Below are 23,769 nucleotides of genomic sequence, written 5' to 3' on the forward strand. Positions count from 1 at the left end.
GGCTGATGGCTGAGGTCGAGAATGCCAAGTGCCAGGTAGGGGTCTTTGAGGCCCACACAGGGTCCCACAGGCAGTGTGTGTGCCCACCTGGATCTCACCATTCATTCTCCAGCTCATTTGCATCACTCAAGTCCCAGGTTGTGGCCACTTGGGGAGACCCAGGTGATGAAGAGCAGAGACCTGTTCCTGGGGTGATCCCAGCTGGGTGGAGAGACTGGATACATCCAGGAATTGGACACAGAGACCCACCTTGTTCTCTTCTGGGCCCTTAGAACTCCAAACTGGAGGCTGCAGTGACCCAGGCTGAGCAGCAGGGCGAGGCAGCCCTTAATGATGCCCGCTGCAAGCTGGCTGGGCTGAAGGAGGCCCTGCAGAAGGCCAAGCAGGACATGGCCTGCCTGCTCAAGGAGTACCAGGAGGTGATGAACTCTAAGCTGGGCCTGGACATCGAGATCGCCACCTACAGGCGCCTGCTGGAGGGCGAGGAGCAGAGTGGGTGCAGCCAGCACAGTTGGGGCCGGAGTCTCATTTGCATAGACGTGGCCCACTTTTTTGCTGCATACTCCCCCAGCCCCCATTTCTTCTTCTGCTTCCATCTGGGAACCTATTCTGGCCTCCTCCCTTCCCCGAGGGGAGGCTATGGGGAATAACCTTAATTGAGGTCCACTGCCTGATTTCCAATAGGCTCCTACATGATTTAGTTAGGGACAGTGGTTTGCTGGTTCTCTGAGGATAAAAAGTCTCCAATTTATAATATTTGCTGATTTCAGTAGTGTAAATACTTGTATCATGGCTGATCTCAAGCTACCACTGTGACCTTTATTGTTATGATTTTTCCCTAGAGACTGCAAATTCTAGTCTCTTGTGAGGAAAGGATATTTTTCCTGTTTGTTTCCCTGATGAAACAATAATCGCAGCATTATGTGCTAAAAAGCATTTGATGCTTCCCAGACCCTAGCTCATCTTAGAGGCGTCACTATACTAGATGCAAAAGGCTCTCAGTCATCAAGACGGCTGGCCCTCAACCTCCACCCTGGGAGGGAGGCAGACACACAAACACACCGTTCAGAACAGACACGCTTACTCCTCACAATGATCTCTAATCCCTCATTGGCCCTCCAGCTGCTGAGAAAGGTCTGGATCCTTGAGTGGGGAGGGGTGGGGGCCAAGGATGTCCTCTTGTCTGTGGTCTTCCCTTCACCCCCAGCCCTGTGAACCAGAGAGAGGAGGCAAGGACCCAGCAGCTCGGCAGGAGGAGGGTGCCTCAGGAAGCGCTAAGAGCAAGCTGGCCTGGCCGGAGGCTGCCCTGCAGCGGGCCAAGCAGGACATGGTGTGCCAGCTGTGCGAGTACCAGGGGCTCATGATGGTCAAACTGGGCTTGGACTTTGAGATCGCCACCTACCGCAAGCTGCTGGAAGGCGAGGAGAGGAGGTGAGGGCTGGGCAGTGCTTGAGATGCGGTGGTGCAGGGGCATAGGGAGGGTACCACCTGGGTCCTCGCCAGCTTGGGAGGGGTGGGGAGAGGTGAGCTGGGTATCCAGGGATCTGTTCTCCTGGAGCCAGTTTTTTTCTTCCATCTTACAGCCCTTTAGACAAAACGTCCCAGCTAACGAGAACCCTTGGCACCTGTGGTGGGCAATTCATTCACCCCCAGGATCAGAAAGCAGGGGCCAGTTTGTCTATCGAGACAGCTGCAGGGACCAAGGCCCAGCCAGGGGGAGTAAAGTCCCCAGTGTGGGGTGCCTTCTCAACTCTGCCCATCTCTCCTCCAGGCCTGGGGGAGGCAGGGTTTATGGCAAGAGGTAGGGCCTGGCTTTTTAACCTTAGGCAGGTAGAGACCCAAGGGCTGCCAGCTCCAGCTGGGCTCACCAGTCTGAGAGGAAGGAAAGGGAACGCACCGTGCAACAGGCAGTCTGCATTTATTGTCTCCTTTAAACCCCACAAAACCCTGGGAGGGAGGTGCTATTATCCCCATTTTACAGATGAGAAAACTGAGTGTCAGAGAGTAAAAGACCACCTCAAGGACACACAGGTGGAAGCTGATTGGATGAGGCTTGAACAATATTCTCCAGACAATTGACCTATCTCCTCTGCGGTCTTCTTCAAAGTGCCCCCCTCATGGTCTCTAATTTCAAGATAAGTTTAGCCCAAAGACAGTGTAGATCTTCTGCCTTCTCCCTTCTCTAAGAATTCATCAATAAAAGTGAATTATTTGACTTTAAGGCAAGAAGGGTTGAGTTTAAAGGCCCAGAAGGAGGCTTTAGTCAGAAGGGCTGAGGGGATCTGAGAGAACCAAGCAGCTTGCAGGATGGAAGGATTTCTGCCTGTCTGGAGAGGGCCAGGAGTGCTTTGTCTTGAAGAATGGAGAATATTCTACCTGGTATATGGGTTCACTCACCTGCTTCCTCTTTCTCCCTGCAGGCTTGGTCTGGGATTTGGGGCAGGGAACATCAGTAAGTAAATAATAGAGTAACTTGGGTTAGAGGGGTCAAATCTTAACTCCCCCCCGCACCTGCTCTGTGTGTATCCTCTTGGGAAGGGAGAAGGGGTCTGCTGCCTCTGTGTCTCCCTTCTGTGGGGGCCTGTTCCCTCTCGTAGTGGTTTTTTTGTGTTTGTGTGTGTTGGGGGAGGGCGTTCTGTGGTCTGTTCTTTGCGGGGAGGATCTCTTGGTGTGTCCTGGGGTGTGGGAAGAAGTTCTGTGTGTTTATCCCCGTGGAGGAGACTGTTTTATTCTCGTGTGGGGAGAATCCGTGTCTGACTTCAGGGTCGGGGGGAATTCCCGAGTTTGGTTCTGGGGGATGCGGTCTGTGTCTCTTAACACTTTGGGGAGTTTGCACTGCACATCTGTCTCCTGGGGGAGGGGTGTTGTCTGTGCATCTGTATGTCTGTCTTCGGGGGCGGCGCGAGCAGGGGAGAAGAAGGGGTTTCCTCCTCCAACAGCCGCTCTCAACACCTGCGGGCTGGTCTCAACCTCAGGCCTCTCGGTCCAGCTGCCGTCTGGAGCTGGCCCCTGTGCCCTGGAGACGAGCGCCCCCGGCGGCGGCTGCGCGCCCTGCGGCTCCCCCGGCGGGGTCGGGGGCTTCAGCGGCAGCGGCTCCGGCGGATGCGGAACCCTTCCTGCCCTGCTCAGGAGAAGTTCAGGAAACCCTAGCTTCCGCCCCAGTGACTTGGCGCTGTGTCTCAGACGCCCCCTCCCACGGTTCTGGCCCTTGCCTCACCTTTCCCTCTTGCCCCCCACCTTAGAGTGTTAAGTCTTGGAATGTAGTTTACTGGACCATGACAGACACATTCCCAGGGTGTGGACAGGCTGGACGCTGTGCCACCGGGAGGCAAGGTTTTTGGCTTATCTGGACCCAGCGCCCCACCCCTCTGAACTGCCCCACCTACTCTTTTCCGGGGACTCCTCCTTTGCAATAAAAAGTGATGCAGCGAATGGAGCCTTCCCGCTGTTTGTGCCTAGATTCCTCAGGCTATTTATCCCCAGAGCAGACAAAGCTGGCCGGATTTGGGGGAGGGGAAAGAAAAGGGGGAACCCTTTGGTGTATGGGTCCACGTGACTTCAGATGATGGTGGTATCATAGAACCAGAATCTTAAAGGTTGGTGAGTGTGTGTGTGTGTGTGTGTGTGTCAGAGGGTCCCCGGTGAAAGGGAAAGAAGGGGTTAATTCATGCATGATGGTGGACTTAGTCCTAGCCTGGGGTCCACAGGCAGCCTTCCTTGGCAGAGTTGCTGAGAACTGCATTCATTCAGCCACTCACTCACCCTACAAGTGCAAAATGGCCTCTGAGGGTCAGACATAGTGCTTGGTGGGCAAGACACTCTAGTCCTGGGCCTCTGGAGATGACGGTCTGGTGGTGAGGCAGGCCACAAGCCAGGAAATGGACCAGAAAGACATACCGTGAGACAGGGATGAAGGTGGACCTCCTTCCACTGCCCTGGCAGGGGCGCTTGAAGGCAGGCCCTGGGGAAGATGGCCCTGGCAGACTGGGGCTGGAGGACATAGACACAATTGGGTGGCCCAGGTTTTAGTTGAACAAGTGATCTGACTGTGGGCTGGGAACAACATACCACGGTGGAGGAAAACATGGGCTTTGGAATCAGAGACTCCAGCTTTGCTTCTACTTCCAGATCCATGGTGTAGTTTGGTCTGAGTTTTCACAAGGCAACTTTGGGGGGGGGGGCAGAAGGTAAGCCACTTTGTGCGGGTGGGGTGAGCAGAGAAAGGCTGGGTTTCTGGGCTCTTTCTTTGCCACACAGGCCTGAGAGAAGCCTCCATTCAGCGAGCTCACATTCTTTTCTGTTGCACAAAGGATTACATCACCAATGCATCTGGGGAACAATGGTCCCTGCTTTCTGCATCTGGGGAACAATGGTCCCTGCTTTCTATGTCACTGGGTGGGGCTAAGGTGCATAATTAGCCAGAGGCCCCGGCTTTACCTTTTAAGGTTCACTAGTGCCAGAGTGTCTGCTGTGTTCACTTGGGTCCCAGCCCAGAGAATAGGCACCCAAAAGGCCCCCCTTACTGGATAAACAGAGCAGTCTCATGCAAGAGGAATGGGACCAGAACTTGGCTGGCAGGCTGTCATCCACCTGAGGGGTAGGGAACATGGCCCCATTGGGCTCATGCATCAGACCCTTTTGATCCTTTCTGACTGACACCAATTGTATAAACATTCTTACCAAGACTCCCAATGCAAAGCAGCTGCCTGAAAGCAGAGCCACTCCTCTGCAAGATTTTTCAGCTGGACTCCTTATTCCCTGCATTTTGCTAGGAGGTAATGAGATTCTCTGATATTCAAGGTCACGTTTTTCTAGCTCCTGCTCTGCTGATCGTGTCAACAAAGGAACTTTGTGGGATGTGCAGAAGGAAATGTCGCCCTTCCCCAACCAGGAGCTGTAGGCAGGATTGATGGTGAGCATCCTGCATCCAGCATCACTGAGGACTGGTTGTGGACCACAGGTTTTCTTTCCAAATCCTAAGCCTGATGTCAGGCCGGGAGATCCCAAGGGCCATGAGGTCAGGTTTTAGTCACTTGCTGGGCCAGGGCCACATGGGCCACCAGCAATGCTTGCGGTTAGGGGACCACTTTTCTGAGTGGTTCCCCTGGCCACGGGCCATATTCCAGCCTGGGGCATTTATGGAGAGTCCGTCCTCACCCATTTACAAGCTTTGTGAGTTGGAGTGACTTCTGAAGGGAGGAGGGTTGTCATCGGTTTCTTCTCAGCAGAAGGGGATCCCGAGGAATCAGCCCCTATCAGCTCCCCACGCCTGCCTCACACTTGATAGCAGAACTTAAAGCACTGGACGTGACTTCGCTGTGCTTGCATCTCTATTCAAGCTCCTCAAGCACGTGACCTTTCTTATCCATCTGTCTCCAGAGCCTGCCACGTAGTAGATATGAACGAGCTGAGGCTCTGGGGTCTTGTTTGGTCTGCTCTGTCCTTGGATGAATTGGGTCCTGTTCTTCCACTATTTACGTGTTTCACGAGACCCTCCTTGGGAGTCTCTTGATGAGTGTAAATGCAGCCCTTCCTGATGTGATTCTAGCTGCAATATATTGACCAGTCCAGTCTGGAATAAGAAGAAAGGGCCCAGATTCTGTTCCCAATCTTGCTGTTACTTTTCACCTGTTTCTGGGGCTCAGTCCTGCCCTCCCCAGACCTAACTAGTGAAGATTCATTTATCTCTTTTATTTTTCCTCCCTAATTAACCTCTCTGCTCCACAGTTTATCTGTAAAACAAGAATAGTATCTATCATAGCGTTGTTTCAGAATTAAATATATTACTATATGTAAAGTGCTGAAAACATAGTAAGAATTGTATCGATGTGAATGTAATTAATATTTCACTTACTGGAGTTCTTGGGAAGGGTTTTGAGCACCTTTAAAGAAGGCTCTCCAACTTCAAGAAGGCCAACTGATCCCCCTCTGCCCTGGCTGGCGCTACAGTAATTGCAGGGCAGGAGGGATACATAGGGGAGCCCAAGGGTTAGAGCTAGGGTTCCCTAGTCAGAGGTAACCTCCTCAGGATAACACCCAGCAACACCTTCCCATCACCACTCCCACCATACCCAGTTCTCCATCTGTGACCCCATGTCACCAACATGAGCCCACTTGTGCACTCACACGTACCCACAAAAGTCCTCTCTTCAGCACATATATACAGGTGTACACACATTCACACATATCATCACACATATAGGAACCCTCACAGTTACACACAAATGTACATGTTTCCACACAGATGCCCAGACACGTGTGTGTACCTGGTTGCAATCGTTCTGTTCCCCTCACAGACAGCAGCCTATAGACAGTGAGCTGTGCGGGATGAAGACACAGCATGCACACAGCACAGTGCATGGCACCTGGTTCCCTACTTCCCTCTAGCTTCTCATCCTTTCCCACATCTCCTAAAGAATAATAGAGCTTTCACTACTTACAATAGCCAAGACATGGAAGCAACCTAAATGTCCATCGACAAATGAATGGATAAAGAAGATATGGTATATATATATGTATATGTATATATACATACACACAATGGAATATTACTCAGCCATCAAAAAATGAAATAATGTCATTTTCAGAAACATGGATGGACCTAGAGATTATCATATTGGGTGAAGTAAGTCAGACAGAGAAAGACAAATATCATATGATATCACTTATATGTGGAATCTAAAACAAATGATTCAAATGAAATTATTTACAAAACAGACATAGAAAACAAACATATGGTTACCAAAGGGGAAAGGTGAGAAGAGGGGTAAGTTAGGAGTTTGGGTTTAGCAGATACAAACTACTATATATAAAATAGATAAACAACAGGTCCTACTGTATAGCATAGGGAATTATATTCGATATCTTGTAATAACCTATAATGGAAAAGAATCTGAGAAAGAATATATATATATATATATTATATATAAACTGAATCACTTTGCTGTACACCTGAAACTAACACAACATTGTAAATCAACTATACTTCAATTAAAAAGAATAATAGAACTTTAAATGGCTAAGGGACTTTAAATGGCTAAGCAGTCATCTAGTCCAATCATTTTTTTTCCACTAGTGGATACACTGAGACCCAGAAAGGGGAGGTGACTTGCTAAATGTCACACAGCGAGGTGTTTCATTTTCTTCACCGTTCTGTATCATGGGCAATATATATGAGATTCATTCACCCTCGCTCCTCTGCCTGAGCTGTCCAGGAGTGGGAACCTAGGTCTGTGAAGGTGAAGATTGTGGAACTGGAGTAGGAAAGAGAAGGTCAGAGCCAGAGGGAGGATGAGAGAGTGAAGTATGACAGGTTATCAAGGTCCAGCTGGGCTGATGAGACTAGTGAGATGCAGAGGGAGGGGTCAGTTGACAGAGATGAGAAGTCCCTCAGGACTGGTGGCTTCTGAACTGGGGAGGGATGGAGGGATAGAGCTGGGGCTGGGGCCTCAGGTCTGGACTCCAGACAGGGCCTGCTTCTGAGCTGTGTGGTGTCACAGCACAGAGGGCTGGTTAGAACAGTTGCATATTCTGGAACTCTCTGAGGGCTCTGTCCTCAGAATTCCATTGGAGGGTGGAGGGGACACATTGGTTGCCAGGAGACCTGGAATTAATCCTATCTTTTAAAAGAGGCCGTGTCTTTTCAGACCGCTCACTTCTGATCTCTCAATATTCTCAATTTATTTCTATCACACTTAGAGGTGGGGATGGGGACTTCCATTTTTGCTATAGTTTCCTGGGCCCAGCACTGGAAGTTTAGAGATTCACTCTGCTGTACAAATGTATGTTCAGGGACTTGCCTTGGCCTATAGTGAAGCTGAGGGGCCATCTCTCCACTCCCACCATCACTTGTAATATCCTCATCAGTGTGGCGGGGATGGTTTCCTGCATGAAGGAGCTTGATGGTCTGGAAGATGTGGGGTTTTCTTTCTGTGCTTGCAATCTCTGATCACAGATATAAGTGTAATGAGAGGCTGCCCATGGCCCTGATCCCAGGAGGGATTTCTACTTTATATTCTGCAAAAGAATACTACTGATGATAAATGCATATTGTGATTATTTTGTGGCAGGCACTAAGTATTTTATGTATACGAAATTCCTTAATCCTCCCAACAACCCTAGGAGGTAAAAGAGAGGTGCTCTTTTTCTCATTTTCACTTTAGACATATGGAAACTGAGGCACAGAGAGGGTAAGTAAATTGCCCAAAGTCACTCAGCTAGGAACAGAGCTCAGTTTTGGACCCATGCAGTTTGGCTCCAGGGTCTGTGTGCTCACCTCTACACCACATCATCTTCTTGCTACGTGCCGTTTTCTAGCTTTGAGGCAATTTATCAGCTATGGAAGGTCTCCAAACCCCAAAAGGACTCCATTAAAAAAAGACAGCCATATCAAAGGCTTTTTTTTTTTTTTTCTTTTCTCCTGTGGTACGCGGGCCTCTCACTGTTGTGGCCTCTCCCGTTGCGGAGCACAGGCTCCGGACGTGCAGGCTCAGCGGCCATGGCCCACGGGCCCAGCCGCTCCGCGGCATGTGGGATCCTCCCGGACCAGGGCACGAACCCCTGTCCCCTGCATTGGCAGGCGGACTCTCAACCACTGCGCCACCAGGGAAGCCCCTCAAAGGCTTTTTGGAAGTTTAAGTCATGTTCATGTATTCACCCCTTAAAGAATTCTTGTAAATTACTCAGGCTTGAGTCTTCCCCACCAAAGCCAGGAGTGATGTTTCCTTAAGCTTTGAGTGACTGGTGCATCTACCCATAGGTGTACAGACGTGCACAGATATGTTCTCTGGGAGGCAGCTGTGGTTTAGCGAAATGAGTACTAAACATGCTCACGGGGATCAAACCCCAGCTGTGCCACCGAACTCAGGGTGGGGCCCTGCCCTGGCTACTGCGGGTCCCTGAACTCTGCAAGAGATATTGTGAAGGTGGTATGGATAAAATTACAGGATGTAGTGGCCTAGCACAATCCTTGGCTAAATCTGAGAGTGCTGTGAGCCCAGGGACAAAAGACTGTAGTGGAGACCCCAGATCTAGGGCTTTTTCTGCTCCATGTGACTTTGGGGACCCTCCCAAACCTCGACCCCTGAGGAGGATAGCAGAAGTGCAGACAAGGCTCAGGGTTGGCTATATTGATTTATTGGAAACACAAATCAAGAAAGGGAGGAACACGGCAGAGAAGGAAGGGGAGATGCCGGGACAGAGTGGGAGCTTTGGCCATTGGCCCCATAGCAGCCCAGGTTCTGATCCTGGTCCTCCCTGCCCCGGAGTCCCCTTCCTGTGGTGGCCAAAGAGACTTCTTTCTAAGGTAGCCTTTCCCAGCGTGGGCGGCAGGGCCCAGGAAGAGGGGATCACACACAGGCTTGAGAGGCTAGGAGTGGGATGGACCTTTCGAAGAGCCAGCGAAGTAGCCTAGGGCTTGCTCCGCCCAGAGGTGAGCGGGGCGGGGTCAGGCAAGGCGGGCCCTGCCGGGCTGCGCGGGAGGGTTGGCAGGGCCGGGCCTGAGTAGGGGCGCCTAATATTTGCGGCAGCTGCTGGCGCAGGAGCCCACGCCGTAGGAGCTGATGCCGCAGGGGCCCACGCCGCAAGACGTGACGGAACTGCAGGGGCCAATGGGCGCACATAGGCCGGTGCTCACCGCCAGGTTCCCGCTGCAGGGGGCGCTGCAGACGCTGCCAGTCACGGGCCGGGAGCCAGACACGCAGAGGTCTCCACAGACGACCCCGCCCCGGGAGCTGCTGACACCTGCGAACCCCAAAGGCTGAGTCAAAATTCTGGGGGACCGAGTCTCCGGCCTCCCCGACGATGCACCTCTCCAAGCATCTTTACTTAACAACTCTAGTCCCAAAGATGTGGTCCTTGCTTCTTGTGTAACCCCAAATCCCTCCTCCTGTGATGCCAGCCCACTCTTATATTTAGGTCCAGTGGAACTCCTCCTTCCATCCCTTACAGGAAGAGAGTAAATTCATCCACACAGGGTCTAGGTTACTCACAGACATTCACGGCCCCAACGCCTTCACACAGTCTGAGAGGGAAGAGGAAAAAAGCAACATTAGTGACTGAGCCAGAATTGCCGACAGAGCTCTACAAATTCCTGGGGTGGGGTTCACAAGTGGTCAGGAAGGAGGGGGCAGAGCGTCAGAAGTAATAGTCCTCACAAACCGCCCCCCACCCCAAACTGATAAATGATAGGTTTGTCCCAGATCCCTGGCCATTGCTCAGCCAGGATCAAGGGTGGTGCTTGTAGAAAGGGTGGGAAGGGGCAGCTCAGGGCCAGGCTGGGATGGGTCTCACCTGTGCTCCTCGCCCTCCAGCAGGCGCCTGTAGGTGGCGATCTCGATGTCCAGGCCCAGCTTGGAGTTCATCACCTGCTGGTACTCCTTGAGCAGGCAGGCCATGTCCTGCTTGGCCTTCTGCAGGGCCTCCTCCAGCCCGGCCAGCTTGCAGCGGGCATCATTAAGGGCTGCCTCGCCCTGCTGCTCAGCCTGGGTCACTGCGGCCTCCAGTTTGGAGTTCTAAAGGCCCAGAAGAGAACAAGGTGGGTTATGGTCCCTGGGTCTCTGTCTCCACTTCCTGGATGCATCCAGTCTCTCCTGGCCAGCTGGGATCACCCCAGGAACAGGTCTCTCCTCTTCATCACCTGCGTTTCCTTAAGTGACCACAACCTGGGACTCAGGTCATGCGGATGGGCTGGAGAATGAATGGTGAGATCCAGTTGGGTGCACACACTGCCTGTGGGACCCTGGGTGGGCCTCAGACGACCCCTACCTGGCACTTGACATTCTTGACCTCGGCCGTCAGCCTCTGGATCATGCGGTTCAGCTCGTTGATCTCCTCCTTGGAGCGGCACAGGGTCTCCCTGTGCTGGATCACCGTGGCCTTCATCTCCTCACACTGGAGGGAAGCAGAGAGGCTCATGAAACTCAGGATGGAACATCCCACCCACTCAGGACACTGCAGATGATTTGCAAACTGTACAATGCTCAGCCTGTGCAACCATACGTGGCAGCCCTGTCCTGCTACTATAACCTGAGAGGGGTCTGCACTTCTTTCACCACCTCTAGGAATCAGAATCCCCAGACAAAAGAAGCCTTGTTAATATATACCACCCATCCCTCCCACCATGTCTAGGAGGCAGGTGCCCTGAGACACTCACCTTGCTGTGGTACCAGCTCTCAGCCTCGGCCCGACTGCGGGCGACAATGTCGTCATAGTTTGCCTTGATCTCGGCCACAATGCTGTCCATGTTCAGGTCCCGGCTGTTGTCCATCTTGATGATGACCGAGGTGTCTGAGATGTTGGCGTGGAGACCTCGGATCTCCTGCAGATGAGGGCGGGGGAAGGATGCGTGTGGTTTACACCATCCCCTCCCCCACCACAGTGTGTACCCAACCTTCTCAGCCCTCCTTGGTCTCTAGCTCCTGCCCTCTCTGACAGCCTCACGGACTGCAGCTCCTGCCCCAATCCCTGTCCCACTCTGATCCCAGACCAACGCCCTCTCTTCCAGGCCAGCTGCTGGTTTTCTGCCTGGACCACAACCCCTCACCTCCTCATACAGTCGCCGCAGGAAGTCGATCTCCTGAATCAGGGCCTCTGAGTTGGCCTCCAGGTCTGACTTGCAGAGGTAGGCGCAGTCCACATCCTGGGAAGGTGGGGAGTCTTTGAGTTCAGAGGACCTCTGGTGATCACCACCCCCACATTCCTCTCTCTCTTCACCCATTACATGGAGGTGAGGGGGAAAGGATTCCCAGTGCTCCTATTCCCGTCCCATCTCCATACCCTCTGCCCTTCCCCAGAGGCACCTCACAACCTCCTCCCCTTCTAAGAACAAACCCTTCGTGCCTTGGAGATGGGTCACCAGCCTTTCACTCCTCCCACCTGAGACCTCTTACCTCCCAGCTCTCCTTCTTACCCTCCCCTGTACCAGGAAGCCTGCCAGACTGGCTCCCTCACTCAGCCACCTTGACACTTCCCTGTCCCCCAGCAGTCCTCCAGGACTCCACCTGACCTCTCCTGGCTCTGCTCCATCCTCCCCCACATCCTGAGACTGTGCCCCCCTGCTTAATCAGACTTCCTGCAGCACTAGACAGGACACTGTCCCTCAACGGAGAGGCTGAAGCTGCCATGCCTCCACGGGACCCCAGCCACAGACCACCACCTCTGAAGCAGCACAGAACATCCAGAGGTCAACTCAGCCATCCCCCTGCTTCAGGGCAGGGTGCTAGCAGATATTCCAAGGTTATTGCCCTTCTCAAAGCCCTACATGTGCCTTTCATGGCCTAATCTCTGGGAACTTCCCATCCTGACTTGGCAAGGTCACTGCACCCCGCCCTGAGGTTGAGACCATGGGTCTCCCCAACAAGAGCCTGTCATTCTGAGATCCCTCGTGTCTCTGCTTCCCGATCCCATGTTACTCACCTTCTTCAGAGCCACAAACTCATTCTCCGCTGTCGCTCTCAGAGCGACTTCCGCCTCGTACCTGAGTCAGAAGAGGGCAGAAAGGGAGGTCATGGCAGGGCAGGTCTCCCCAGAACCCCCTCCACTTCATACCAGTGAAGGAGGCAATGTTAGGGACCTGCCAACACAGCCCGCCCCCTGGCAGCCCTGCTGGGGTCCTCATGGTTGGATTTGGGATGTGTTTGTGATTCTCTCTCCACTGTGAATTGAGGGGTCCAGGGGGCTACTCTTCTGGGACCTCACAGCCCTGTTCCCAAAGCTTCTCTGAGGTCACGTCTGGAGGAGAATGAGGACTCAGCACCAGCCCCATGCTAGGAGTGGACAGCAGCACGTGTGGGGGACTGCAGCTTCTGCTCTCCTGGGTGTCCATCCTGCTCAGCTGTGGGAGGGCCTATGAGTCCCAGAGGCCCTCAGCACTCCGCACCCTAGACGGTGGGACACCAGCAGCCCCAGGACCTGGCAGCCCTGAGCGACACTGGGACTCCTATCTCGTCCAGGTGCTACAGGTGGGAGCCTGAGAGGCCAGGAGGAGATGGCTTCGGAGACTGCAGAAGCCCCCTCCCCACAGACCGCAGGGCAAGCTGCTGGGTGATCAGGCTCCGGGAAGTGAAGGCTGAAGGAGCAGAGAGAGACCTCCTGGGGAATCACGGCCCTACTCTTAGGCATCTGATCAGTGACTGCCTGATGTGAAGATCTTGCCGCACAGCGCCCACCTGCCCTGCAAGGTCACTCGCCCTTCTCGGAAAGTCTTCTCCAGTCTCATCCAATAGGCTTTAACTCAAGTCCATTCCCGTACCCTACGTCATCCCTGACCGCACTCACTTCTCCTTGTAGCCCTCCAGCACCTCCTGCATGTGGCTGAGCTCCGAGGCCAGCCTCCCGCTGTCGGCCTCCACGCACTCGGCCTCCCGCCTCAGCATCTGGATGTAGCCCTGGAACAGGGGCTCCAGGTTGCTCTCGCAGCACTGGCGGTTCTGGTAGAACTGCCACTTGGTCTCCAGCAGCTTGTTCTGCTGCTCCAGGAAGCGCACCTGCCATTTGGGGTGGGAGGACGGGTCAGATGGCTCCCACTGCCCCAGAGCCTACTTGGGGCATGGGGGGGATGGGGGAGGGCGCTGATTGCTTTAAGGTAAACTCCCAAACCAGGAGCTCAGCAGAGATTACACAGAGGGCGCTGTGGAAGGCAAGGCAACTTCTGGATTTCGGGATTGGGATCTGTGTTTGGATTTTCCAACCTAGGGGTGAGAGCAAGGGGCTGGGAGAGATCAGTCCCTGCTCAGGTGAACTGAGTTATCCTGACGTGCTGAGCCTAGGTGACATGTGGTCAGGAGCCAAGTAGAGGTCTTTTTGCCTCCGACTCCCCCATCAGTGCCCAGCCTGAATTGAGCATGGGTGGGTTCAGGAAAGGTGTGATCAAGGACACCCACCCAAAGGCTGACCTGTGGTCCTCTTCCTATATCTTATGTGCATTTCTTGTGTCTTGTTTGCACATATGGCCTTCTTCCTCTGACACGCGGTTCCAAACCTTGTCCTTGTCTGTCTATGGGGACCCTGCCTGTCTGGACAGAGGTTGTATATAATAACAATTGCGGGCTTCCCGGTGGCGCAGTGGTTGAAAGTCCGCCTGCCGATGCAGGGGACACGGGTTCGTGCCCCGGTCTGGGAAGATCCCACATGCCGCGGAGCGGCTGGGCCCGTGAGCCATGGCCGCTGAGCCTGCGCGTCCGGAGCCTGTGCTCCGCAACGGGAGAGGCCACAGCAGTGAGAGGCCCACGTACTGCAAAAAAAAAAAAAAAAAAAAAAATTGCCTAATCAGGAGCCCCTGCTCTAGACTCATCTCTCTGATCTTTCTGTGCCCTGGATATGTGTCCATCTCCTCCATTAGACTGGGATCTCATGGGCACCACATCTCTCCTGCCCCCCGACTACCCCTTCAGTGCCTACCCAGGAAGGGAGGGTTCAGGAAGGGTGTGATCAAGGACACCCACCTTGTCGATGAAGGAAGCGAACCTGTTGTTGAGACACTTGATCTGCTCCTTCTCCTCGTGCTTCACACACTGCACGTTGGGGTCGATCTCCAGGTTGAGGGGCGTGAGGAGGCTCTTGTTGACCGACACCGTGGTGATGCAGGGCGGGCTGGGGCCGCACGCGCTGCGAGAGCTGTACCCGAAGCTGCGGCCACAGGAGCCTGCGCGGAAGCCCCCGCCGAGGCTGCGGCTGCCGAAGCCCCCGGTGAGGCTGCTGTAGCAGGAGGTGCCGCGGTAGGGGGCGGCCGTGATGCAGCAGCGGCCGGGCCGTGGCCCGCAGGCTGAGAAGCAGCTGAAGGCGCGGCCGCCGAATCCTGATCTGCAGGTCATGATGCTTCTGGCCGTTTGGCTTGCGGAGTACAGGATAGGAGAACTGGAGTCTTGTGGAAACTCTAATGTCCTCCTCTAGGAGCCCGGGTCCTATTTATGCTCAGATAGGAAGTGCTTGGCTATGCAGATGGGGTTTTGCAATTTGTGCTTTATGGGCTTGGGTAGCTAGCTGGGTCCAACGCCTCTCTAGAATGTGCTTTAATAGTGTTGTGGCCCGCACCCTTCTCTGTGTAAAGGATGCCAACCCCTGGGCTGTAGGGGAACTCAGCATGTTTCATCTTCAAAGTGCCTTGACAGCAGGGCATGCACACATCTGAGGGTACTGGAGAGAGAAGGGCAGGGCAGGGGAGGGGAGGGAAGAATGGGGCCAAGAAAAGGGGAGGAGAAGGGAAACCAGATGGGGTAGAAGCAGGCAAACTGTATGTGTGTAAGGTGTGAGTGGGGGACCCAGGAAAGACTGCGATATTTATGAATAACTTCTAGAAGTTTCCATCCCAGTAGTGGCCAAGGTCCTACTATAACATAAAGCTGTATTTCCCCCATCTGCAGAAAGTCCAGTTGGCTGCTGAAATACACCTGACTTTTCCTGTCATGGTAGCAGCCAGCAGACTATTAAATATTTGTTTTATGTCTTCTTCCACTTTTATTATGAGAGTTTTCAAACATATAGAAAAGTTGAAGGAATAGTACCCGTGTAACAAACACCCTGATGTGTTCCACCCAGGTACCCAGATTCAAGAGTTGTTAACATTATGCCATATCTGCTTTCACATTTGCCCAATTATTTGACGATTACAGAAAGCATAACATGGAGCCCTTAAATACTTAAGCATGCATTTCTTAAGAATAAGGACAGTACCATTTTCACACGCAAGAAAAAGAATGATAATTCCAAAGAATCATTTACTATCCATTCCATATTAAAATTTCCCAATTGCCCTAATAATTTTTAAAGATAGGTTTTCTTGATTTAACTTATGGCTCTATCTCTTGTATTTTCTGTACACTGAAAATTAACTCTTGAGCTAGGCTGTGCAATATGGTAGCCAATAGACACATGTGGTTATTTAAATTAGTTAAAATTAAATAAATTCAAAATCTAGTCCCTCAATTACATGCCACACATGACTACTGGCTACCTTATTGAACAGCACAGCTACAGGACAGTTCCACCATCACACCAGCTTCTATTACATAGTGCTGGTCTGGAGGCTTGACTGGGTTTAACTGAAACATTTTTGGGCAGAATCCATCATAACTGATGCTTTATAACTCTTACTGTATCACCCCAGGAAGCACAAAATATCAGGTTGTTCTGTTACTGGTGATGCTAAACTGGATCACTTGAGTATATTTTCCCCTTTACAATTAGAAAGAACTCCATAGGGCAACATAGGTCCTATTTTCTTTTTATGGGCCACCTACTATGTGACCATCATTATATGCCATAAATGATTTCTAATTCTCACATCAACCATATGAAGTATGTATCATTATCCCCATTTTACAGATGAGGAAACTGAGGCTCAGAGAGGTTAAATAACTCAACCAAAGTCTCCCATCTATTTTTTTAAAAGATTTTTTTAATGTGGACCATTTTTAAAGTCGTTATTGAATTTGTTACAATATTGCTTCTGTTTTTAAAAAATATATATTTATCTATTTATTTATTTATCTATCTATTTTTGGCTGTGTTGGGTCCTCGTTGCTGTGCGTGGGCTTTCTCTAGTTGCAGCTGGTGGAGGCTACTCTTCGTTGCGGTGCTCAGGCTTCTCATTGCAGTGGCTTCTCTTGTTGCAGAGCACGGGCTCTAGGCACAGGGGCTTCAGTAGTTGTGGCACACGGGCTCAGTAGTTGTGGCTCGCTGGCTCTAGAGTGCAGGTTCAGTAGTTGCGGCGCACGGGCTTAGTTGCTCTGCAGCATGTGGGATCTTCCCGGACCACCCCAAATCGAATCACATCAAAAGGATACAACTCCTGCTAGTGTTGGAGGGTCTTCTGCAGAGGCGGGGGTGGCTGTGGCTCACTGGGGGAACAAGGACACTGGCAGTAGAAGTTCTGGGAAGTACTCCTTGGCGTAAGCCCTCCCAGAGTCTGCCATTAGCCCCACCAAAGAGCCGGGTAGGCTCCAGTCTCCCATCTATTAAGTAGTGAAGCTCAGGAGATGCAATGCCTTCTCACCTATAGGCTATGGCAACCCCTGGATTTCCTAATCCCTGCAAACTTTCAAGAGGGTGGAGAAGTTGTTAGAGAGAGGATATCTGTGGATATAGGATCGGGGACAGTCAGTCTAAGGAAGGTGGGCAGAGTCAGAGGAGGCTGGAATGGTTGGAACCAGGAGGGCCAATGGGCATGTATGTGGCACAGGGCAATGAGAGGCTGGGGGGCGGGGTGGAGATCTGCAGGACCGTGTGGCTGTGAACTGAAGGAAGGGGATGGAGAACAGCAGTCTTAGTTATTTGTTTACCTCTGGTATATTGTAAGTACCTAGATAGGTTATACTGTGTTCTATGTACCCGTGAAGCACCCCATTCCAATAGAGCAGGTCTAGAAAAATGATACCATAAAGTACAGGGGTTTGCATTAAATGGAAGGGAAGAAAAGAGAAGTGAAACGTCGCAGCTGGCAGTCTTCCCCCGCCCCCCTGCCCTGCCCCCATAGCTGCTGTGTCTTAGGGGCAAAGGCAGGCAAATCAGCTTAGGGCAGGAGGAAGGTGGTGGTGGGGGTTGGTGGGAAAAGAGAATAGTGTGTCTGTGCAAAACATTCAGGAGTGGGGCTTGTGACAGGACTGACGTGGGGTCATGGACTGTGTCAGCCATCTTGCCATCCCAGAGGAGGGCGTTGCTCCTGATACTTTATGTGTCTGGGGAGCTGGGTCAGCTCTTCTGAGGCCCTTTATGCCCTCATCCGCCACTCTGGGCACTGCCCACAAGGGAGCTGTGGTGCTCCCAGCCAGCCAGCTGGCCGGGTGTCCTGAGGAGAAGCCCTGTGAGTCAGGGTGCAGCTCACACACGCTTTGCCTTTTCTACCAGTGTAACTCCCTATAAAAATGACACGCATAAACATGAGCTAATTACTAATGGCTGGTCTTTGCTAAGCAATTTGAAAGGAGCAGCAAGCAATTTAAAACAAGATATTAAAAAAAATTCAGATGTGACATTTCATTTAACTTCAGGTATTATTAATGGCTGCTAATTTTGAAGGCTTAAAAAGACATTCAATCCGTAGGTTTTCTTGGAGTAAAACAGCTTGTGGTGGGGGAAGGGAAGAGGGAAGGGGGGGAGAGTTGGCAGAATGACCACTCCGTGGTCTTGGCTCTGGCAATGGGAGCTTTATGGAAGTTAAAATTGCTTTTATGGTGAAATAGACCACCCCCCAAAAAGAAAGTATAGGTGGTGTGCCTACCACCTGTAGGAAGAAATAGAACATATGTGTAACTTAGGAGCTTCCTCTGAGCCTCATTCTCACTGTACCCCCTTCCTTCCTGACCCAGGCATGGCTCCTCTCTGGGATTTTGTGTTGAATCATTCCCTTGCTTTTCTTTACAGTTTAAGGACCAAGGAAGGCATCCCTAAACCATATATGATTTAGTTTTCCAGTTTTTGAACTTCATATAAATGGAATCATATTGTGTGTATTCCATTGTTCAATGGTGCTTCCTGTAGCTGTATTGTGTGCATTTTCACTGTGGACTGTATTCTTTGTATGAATATGTCACAATTTATTCATCTTTCCACCCTGGTAGCCTCATGGTTGTCCCCAGAGTTTGTATTATGAACAGAGCTGCCATGAACTTTCTTTTCCATGTCTTCTGGTGTATTTGTGCAAGAGTTTCTCTAGGGTATGGGTTATTTAAAAAAAAAATTATTCAGGTAGCATATGCTTAGTGTAGAAAACTATTTTATGAATATTATTCCAAACTTATAACAACATCTTTTGATGTTCATCTTACTTCATAGTAGATACTATACTGATTGCCCAATTTTTGTTAAAGCATTTAATTTTTACAATTATCCTCTGAGGCAGGTGTTATTATTCTAGTTTTACAGATGAGAACACTGAGGCCTAGAGGGTTAAGAGATTGCTCAGGTTGTGTAGTTAGAGGCAGAGCTGGCACTCAGAGCTTGGTGTGTTTGATCCCAGTGGAAGGGATGAGTTTATCTCACTGCACTCCTATCAATCCACCATCTGTCATCACTAAAGCATCACATGGTAGATGGTGTTTGTATAGGACACATTCATACACACTCGCTAATCCCTCCCTCCAGTACCTCTTCAAGGTCTTTCAGTGTGCTCTCAGTGTTCAGGGCCAGAGGATGAACTCACCCTTATCTGATGTGAGCTTCCAGTTCTAAGAGAAAAGCTGAACATATACCTAGATCATGAACAAAAATGCAAACCCTGCAGCACACCAATGGGTACAAATGTTTGGTTCATGGCTATATTCCAAGGGCTTGGCACATAGTAGGTACTCAATAAATATTTCTTGAGTGAATGAAATGAATACCAGCTACATATTAAGTGCTGAGTAATGGAGCCATCAAAGCTTGATGGTTAATTATGCAAAGCTTTTTGGTAAGATGGGGTGGGGACCAGATGAAGCAGACCAGAGGGCAGCCATTCCTGGGGCTAGGGATGGGGTGGGGAGAGATCCTGTCTGGGGCCTGAAGGAAAGACGCAGTGAGTAGATGTGTTCTTTACCTGAGTCTTTGATCTGAGTGATGATGGGGTGGTAGGGGAAAGCAACCAACAAGGGCAAGAATTCTGAATGCCACAGGTCAGATGGGGTAGGGTTGGTGAAAGAAAGAGAGAAGTGGATGGAAGGTAGATTTCTAGATAAAAGGAGGAAGAAGATGCTTGGTGTTAGACTATTACTCTCCAGGGCCCCTTGGAAGAAGGATGGAGACTGGCTGGGAGGTGAGGGGAATGGGAGAGAGGGGAGACTGGGGGAGACAGAGAAGAGAGAAGGGAAGTGGAGGACAGTGGAGGAAAAGAGGGAGAAGACCTATGGGAGAATGGTGGGGAGACACTCCAGGGGTGGAAGAGCAGAGGAGGAAGATGTTGATGAGGGAAGGGGCACAGCACTGAGGACAAGGTGTAGACCTACCTGAAGGGGTGGGCAACCTCGTCTCCAGCTCTAAAGAAATGAACCTTCATGGGGCAGAGACGTGGGCTGGGGGAGGTGCAGGGGCTCAGCCAGGTTAGTGGGAATGGACCTCACCAAGGGTGGAGCTCCTGAGTCAGGCTTCATCCTCTGCCAGACTCTCAAGGATGGCCTTTGGCCCTCCCTCTTCTGGTGAGTTCTCATGGATAATTGGCCACTGCCTCAGGCTGTCTTGGTGAGGAGGCAGAGCTCTGGCGCGACCTCTTGGATACCTGCAAGCCTAGAGTGCAGTTTTGGTATCTTCCAGATGTAGAGTCCACAGGCTGCTTCCCAGCCTCTAGCCATGGAGCAGAATGACATGGGCCCTGCTTCTGAGGTCTCTGTCTCAGCTGGTTCTCTACTGTCACAGCATCTCATGATCCCTTCCTTTTCTGCAAGGTCCCTCAGCTGCCCCTACCGTCCACTCTCTGAAATATCTCCATGTACATCTTTTTACCAACACTGTCCCTCCTGCTGCCTTACTGAAGCCTGTCCTCACCCCAGGGAGCCTTTCTTGCCTTTCTCATCAGACCAGCTGTACTTCACATTGCCTCAGAATGGGCCCTATCAGTAGGCATTGTGTTCCTGAGCATCTGATGGTGTAGCTAAAACCCAGCCCTCTTCAGACTTCTGGACTTTCTCATGAACTTCTGGGTCTGTCTTCCTCATCAGATCAGGAGCTCCAGAATCCATGTCTCCTTCCTCTTCTTAGTGTTTTCCTCCCTCCCTCCAAAATTAAGACAGGATTCAGCATATTGCAGGGACACATCAATCGCAGAATCCCTGAATCCCACAACAAGATGTTACCTTGTTTAACCCATTATCCATTTTGGGGAATCTGCCTTATAACATCCTCCAGAGGAGTAGGATGGACTGAAGGGAGTCTTGAACAAGAAACTTCTCAATGTTAAAACCACCTGATTTACTCCTTCTTTCCAGGCAACCCTTGAAACAAGATCTACTTGGGCTAAAAGAAGAGGCTGTGATCTCCAGATCTGAAGGTCTTTTGGTTCGCCCTGGCTCCACAAACATGATAGCCACTCCAGAATAAACAGTGTTTCTCTTTTACATAAAGCTTCCCTAAATGGGAGACATAATGCAAGCTCCTTAGGAAACCATGACTATTTGCCCTCCTCTGGCAAGTCTTTCCTCAAATCCAACTTCTGTCTTTCCAGTCGCAGTGAAAGCCTGACTTCTCTTTCTCTCTTCGGAATTCCATTATACTTGGATGGATTATCAATGGCAAATCCGCCACTCTCAACCCCATGGTATCCCTGGGCTACTGACCAATCAGGAGTTTTCAGAATCAGGCAAAAAAGCAAGATGAATGAGCATGTCATTGATTTATGGCTGAGGACTTCCAATAAGGCCAAATTAAGGCATACAAATTTATCAGTTACTACAGAGAACAGACTTTTTGGACTGTCCAAGCTTTTCTTTTCATTCAGTAGTGTGGTTGCCCAAGGATTGGTGACATTTTCCCTTTGCCTAAGAGGAGAGATTCTCATTGGGCCTTCCCTGGGGCAGCTGGGCTTGAGGATGGATGTTTGATTTGGGGTTCTTTTCCAGGATAAAGGAAGTGACGATGGTCAAAGGTCTCCAGTCCTCCCTGCCCCTTGGACTGACCACCATGGTAGAATAATAGTTGATAACACTTATGGAGTACTTGCTATGTGTCAGGTGTTGAGTTAAGCATTGTCCATGTATTTTTAAATTTAATCCTTCTATTAGTCCTTTCAGATAGGCACTATTAGTGGGAATTTTACATAGGTGGTTTAGGAATGTGGGTAGGTATATTCCATCAAACCTGCTGATACATCCACAGCAGCAGCAACAATAACACATATCTCTGTCTCTGCATCCAATCTGCCACTATAACTACAGCAGCAGCACCGATACCGACCACTAATATGATTACATACTTAGAGTGTGTCAGGCTCTGTTCTAAGTGCTTGACACTGATTAATTCTTTTAATCCTCATAAAAACTTTATGAGGTGGGTACTATTATCCCTATTTTACAAATTACGAAATAAGATGCGGAGAGGTTAAGTAATTGCCTGAGGTTACACAGCTAGAAAGTGGCAGAGCTGGACTTTGAAACTAGGCAGTTTGGAATCTGGGTCTGTGTTCTTAACTGATAGACCATGTACTTAAACTTTTTAGTTTCAATTATATTAAGAAATAACTTTGCATAATGACTAAGTATACACATACATACATATCACATGCTATTGAAACAAAAGATCCTGAAATGTTACTTTTACTACATATGTTACACTCTAATATTTTCTACTATATTCTACTCTACTTGATTTTGTCCTAATCTGTCTCATTAAAATTCTGGTTGTTCCTATGGATCACAATGTGAACTCTGAAAAAAAAAATGCAGTCCCAGAGCCTGCTGCTTCTTAATGATACAGTAAAGCACGTCTGCACTGTGCTCTGGAGTTTACTGAGCATATGCACATTTCTGTAATACTCCAAGGCAGCTCTAGGAAGAAGAGGCTTAATCCATTTCCCAGAGGAGTGAACTGCTTTGCCCCTAGATCACATAGAGCTATTCATGGCAGAGCCTTGGTTCCTACCCAGCCTTTTATGGTTCAAGGCCCAACGTACCCACACTGGATGGATGGCACACACCAAAATGGATGTGTTCTGACATCTTCCAAGGCTACTGACAAACTGCTGTAAAGGGAAGGGGCTTGCAGGTTTGGTAGAGCATGGAAAGCAGTACGGGCTAAGGGGGGTGATGGCAGGGGGCTGAATGCTCTCCTTATATGTCCCTATCTAGAATGATTCTCTGGTATTTGAGCCAAATGCTATAAAGATTTATAACAGCTGTGTCTACTCCAGTCCTTCTGGGCCCTGGAGAAAACATGGAGACTGGAGGTGAACTCTAGACAGGCTATCCTTGGTTGGGGCCTTGTTGGAAATGGCTGGGCACTCCTGAGGCCACTGAGCCCGTGTGTGCCCCCTTAGGCCTCATGGAAGACTCTGAGGGAGGGATTGCCTTCTCTCAGCATAGGTTGACAAAGAAGATCTAATAAGTGGCCTAGGGACTGGTCTGTGTGCAAGCGGCACGTGTGTATGTGAGCACGTGTGAGTATGTGTGAGATTGTGGATGGGAAGGCCAGCATGTGAGTGCACAGTGTGTACGTGTGTGTGTGTGTGTGTGTGTGAGAGAGAATATGTTGATGGGTGTAGGTGAGGGATTTGGGAGCAGGTGTGCGATTAAGTGAGAGATTGTGTAAGTGTGGGGCTTTGGTGGTGCAGAAAGAGGCCGTCAGTGTGAGGGAAATCACCAAGCGCGCCTCAAGTTCCACACTTTCTGTTGATCTCACACTTCCCCGGTGTGCGGGGCACCACGGACAGCGGCATGATTCATCAAATGGGGCAGGACAGGAGGAGCCGCAGCCCCGCCTCTCCCCGCCCTCCATTCCAACCTGAGTCACCGCTTCCCCCGATCCTCCAAACCCTGAGCTTTGCCAACTGTGTATAGGGAGGTTGGGGGTGGGTGGGGGAGGTCAGCTGGCTCTTTGAAGTAAAAAATTGTGCATTTTAGGGTAACAGAGACCAGAAACAGACCAGAAACATCTGGTCTCATCTGGCCCCCAATTAAGCACATTAAGGAAGAAGCAATAGCAGCTAAACAGCCCAAGCCTATAAATGTCTAACTGCTCGTAACCTGTGGATGCGTCAGGCTCCCCACATATATAAAATGTCCAACGATTTCCAAGAAGTAAACACCTTCGTCCACTGTGTCCTCCATTAGGCCGTCTTCCTCCTCAGAGCCTCCCGTGCCCCGAGGAAGCACC

The 23,769-nt window shown here is 50.7% G+C and overlaps 1 protein-coding gene across 1 annotated transcript; it reads right to left on the reverse strand.

The window, feature by feature from the left end:
• Positions 1-9,119: 9,119 nt before the first annotated feature.
• LOC307060820 (keratin, type II cuticular Hb1) lies at positions 9,120-14,810 on the reverse strand (the record flags this gene model as incomplete). Its single annotated transcript, XM_079715592.1, has 9 exons — positions 9,120-9,741; positions 9,990-10,021; positions 10,291-10,511; positions 10,765-10,890; positions 11,153-11,317; positions 11,543-11,638; positions 12,415-12,475; positions 13,276-13,484; positions 14,442-14,810. 9 exons carry the CDS (start codon positions 14,808-14,810, stop codon positions 9,512-9,514), a joined length of 1,509 nt encoding a protein of 502 aa, XP_079571718.1. The 3' UTR covers positions 9,120-9,511.
• Positions 14,811-23,769: the final 8,959 nt, after the last annotated feature.

This window comes from Hyperoodon ampullatus, assembly GCF_949752795.1.
Source record: "Hyperoodon ampullatus genome assembly, chromosome: 11".
NCBI lineage: Eukaryota > Metazoa > Chordata > Mammalia > Artiodactyla > Ziphiidae > Hyperoodon > Hyperoodon ampullatus.